The sequence below is a fragment of the Bison bison genome, unplaced genomic scaffold (assembly GCF_000754665.1).
Source record: "Bison bison bison isolate TAMUID 2011002044 unplaced genomic scaffold, Bison_UMD1.0 scf7180017864383, whole genome shotgun sequence".
Lineage (NCBI taxonomy): Eukaryota > Metazoa > Chordata > Mammalia > Artiodactyla > Bovidae > Bison > Bison bison.
This window is the reverse complement of record NW_011494955.1, coordinates 2,829,306-2,832,806: the sequence shown is the minus strand read 5'-3', so window position 1 is coordinate 2,832,806 and position 3,501 is coordinate 2,829,306. Positions and strand designations below refer to the sequence as shown.

Here is a 3,501-nt window from a genome sequence, read left to right as displayed (position 1 = left end):
AACCCGGTTGCGACCCTAGGGGAGACCAAAGAGGCGTTTGGCGTTGTTAAACCAGCCTTCCATTTCTGCCCGGTTGGGACCCGATCTGGGGGAACGTGCTTGTTGTTCCGGGACTGGTGAAGTCTGTCCTGAGCTTGACCCACGTCCTTCAGAATCTTTACTAACATTCTGGAACCGCTGGTCTTCAGTCCTCTCTCTCTGCTTGTTCCTTGCAGATAACTCCCTGGCGGTCAGGGCAGGCGGCTGCTTTCCGGGAAATGCCACCGTGCGCCTGCGGAGCGGCGAGCGGAAGGGGCTACGGGAACTGCATCGCGGAGACTGGGTGCTGGCGGCAGACGCGGCCGGCCGAGTGGTGCCCACGCCCGTATTGCTCTTCCTGGACCGGGACTTGCAGCGCCGGGCCTCTTTCGTAGCTGTGGAGACCGAGCGGCCCCCGCGCAAGCTGTTGCTCACGCCTTGGCACTTGGTGTTCGCGGCTCGGGGGCCAGCGCCCGCGCCAGGCGACTTTGCACCGGTGTTCGCGCGCCGGTTGCGCGCGGGGGACTCGGTGCTGGCGCCAGGCGGGGACGCCCTTCGGCCGGCGCGCGTGGCCCGCGTGGCGCGGGAGGAAGCCGTGGGCGTTTTCGCACCGCTCACAGCGCACGGGACGCTGCTGGTCAACGATGTCCTGGCCTCATGCTACGCGGTTCTGGAAAGTCACCAGTGGGCGCACCGCGCCTTTGCTCCTTTGCGCCTGCTGCACGCGCTGGGGGCGCTGCTTCCGGGCGGGGCCGTTCAGCCGACTGGCATGCATTGGTACTCTCGGTTCCTCTATCGCTTGGCTGAGGAGCTGCTGGACTGAGCGTTCCAGGCATAGAAAACTCGTGGCACCCGCCTAAACGCGAGCGTGCGGGCTGAGATCCGGGGATATGCGCAGCAGACGATGCTGATGGCGGGGAGGGGTAGGGAGAAAATGGATGAGATGGTTTAGGGGCAACCTCTAACTAGGAGGTTGGGTCCTAGGTAGATGGAGTTGATGATGGATACTCCTTGACGAGGACTATTTCTCCTCTTATTCCCCAGTGCCTCAGCCCCACTCGATTATTTTATTTTATTTTCTATTTATAAATTGTAATATAATGATCTGCTTGCCCAGCCTGGCAAGATGAGGGGCCGAGGCATGGTCATAACATTTTCCTACAAGTGGGCTAATAAAAGAAAGGGTTCCAGGAGCTTATTGGGAAATATCTCTATTCAGATGGTGATTTGCCTCCAGATTGGGGGAGGGGTATGGAGAAAGGGGACCATACCTTACTTCCCATCCCCCCTTGTTTCCCAGCAGGTCGTCCTGCCTTGCTTCCTCCTCTCTGGAGGCCTCCCTGTCGACCAGCAGCAACTGAGACCAGAAGAGTCTGCCCTTTTCTAGGCTGCTAGTTCTTTTTCCCATCAGAGAGGACTAGCATTCTGCCCACGTGTCTGCATACCCGACTGTTGAAGAGACCAGGGTTATCCAAAGAACAAGACAACTCAAACGCATTCTTTCTCTGTTCATAGGGGCTCCAAAGGAGGTTCAAGCCATTTTAGGTACTGATACTTAAAGAATTCTGGCTCCCATTTGTTAGCCTGCAGTCTCCCCTGCTCAAGAATCACCATAGCCTGCATTCTACTCTGGTGTGTGTGCAGTGGGGGGTGAGGGTGGGGTGTCTACATGGGACTGATTTTTTTTTTCTCCTTGGGAGGAGACTGGACCAACTGACAACTCATGGCAATCCCTCAGCTCAGTTCAGTCGCTCAGTCATGTCTGACTCTTTGCAACCCCATGGACTGCATCACACCAGCCTCCCTCTCCATCACCAACTCCCAGAGTTTATTCAAACTCATGTCCATTGAGTTGGTGACGCCATCCAACCATCTCAGCTTCTGTCGTCCCCTTCTCCTCCCACCTTCAATCTTTCCCAGCACCAGGGTCTTTTCAAATGAGTCAGTTCTTTGCATCAAGTGGCCAAAGTATTAGAGTTTCAGTTTCAGCATCAGTCCTTCGAATGAATATTCAGGACTTATTTCCTTTAGGATGGACTGGTTGGATTTCCTTGCTGTCCGAGGGACTCTCAAGAGTCTTCTCCAACACCACAGTTCAAAAGCATCAATTCTTCGGTGGACAGCTTTCATTCCAACTCTCACATCCATACATGACTACTGGAAAAACCATAGCTAATTCATAACTGGTAGTCTCCATACATTCTTGATCAAGAGAAAGAACCTGCACAGAGGGCTGGAACCTGTTCTTCCTGATGGGCTGAGCACAGAGAGCAACTTCAGCCCAGATGTATGGCAGCAGAGGGGACATAGGCTCTCCAAGCAAGGGAATATAGGAATTAAAAACTGAGTCCCCTTTCTGATCAGCTTCCTGGTTGTTGTTTCTACTGGCTTCCTCCCCCTTTCCCCTCTCCCCTCTCCCATTATTGCTAGCTCTGCTTCCCTGGAATCTAGGCAGGCAGGTGCCTCTGAGTTAGGAATGGAAGCTCCGAGGGAGTTGCAGTGCACTGGAAGGAGAGTGTCAGGGCCTGAAGGATGGTTAAGTGTTGGTACCACCAGGAGCCCACCTTTCCCTGTGGCAGCTGTGCTCTTCCAGGGCAAGGACCCTGCTATACACTGCCCTCTAGTGGCCTTCAGGATCGGTTCCCTTCTAGCCCCGAGGAAAGAGGAACTATATGCTGTACAGATGGTGGATGGATTTGTGCAAAAGGCCTTCTCCCCCGGGGCAAGAGGGGGTGGATGGGCCTGTTAAGCTGCCAGGCTGAGCCACAGGTGTCAGGGGCTGGTGAGGAGCCCACCTACCTCTCATTTGGAAAGTGGCACTTTTGCATCCCTCTTTCTTGGTTTAGCCCTGTGGCTCCTGGAAGCTGGAAGTATATTGTAGCCTGTAGTAATCCAGACTTTGATGTGCATCCAAGTTAACCTACTTATCTCCCTCACCCTGGGCCCCTTTGGGTTCAGTGTTTGGAGGTGAAAGCATATTTAGGGTTCCAGGTAGTGCTTGATAAAACCAACATTTGGAAACAGGCGAAGTTTACCTTTGTTCAGTAGTAAAGAATCCACCTGCCAAGCAGGAGAAGCAAGTTCAACCCCTGGGTGGGGAAGATCTCTGGAGAAGGAAATAGCAACCCACTCCAGTATTCTGGCCTGGGAAATCCCATGACAGTGGAGCCTGGCAGGCTACAGCCCATGTTAGCGACTAAACGACAACTAAGTTTACCTTTATATTCTTCCACAGCCATTTCCCTCTGTCCTCACCAAGTGCCCATTACCACCACCCTTCCCCTTTCAGAGTGACTTCAGAAACACACTCCAAGCTGTGGACCTTTCCTACTTTCTAAACCTGCCCTTGTCTCATTCTGTCAGATCCTGATGCCCTCCTGTCATGTCACTCCAGGTGATGACTAAACTTACAAATTTCTATGTTGTTGATGGGCTCCTTGTTTTTACTACTCTTTTCATATAATGCATGTATTTAAAAGACCT

The 3,501-nt window shown here is 53.2% G+C and overlaps 1 protein-coding gene across 1 annotated transcript in view; it reads left to right on the top strand.

Moving 5' to 3' along the window:
* Nucleotides 1-1,814, top strand: part of DHH (desert hedgehog) — a 6,276-nt gene extending 4,462 nt beyond the window's left edge. The window contains exon 5 of the mRNA XM_010858066.1: nucleotides 216-1,814. Coding sequence (XP_010856368.1) covers nucleotides 216-841 — 626 coding nt within the window. The 3' untranslated portion in view covers nucleotides 842-1,814. The remainder of the gene's footprint in view (nucleotides 1-215) is intronic.
* Nucleotides 1,815-3,501: the final 1,687 nt, after the last annotated feature.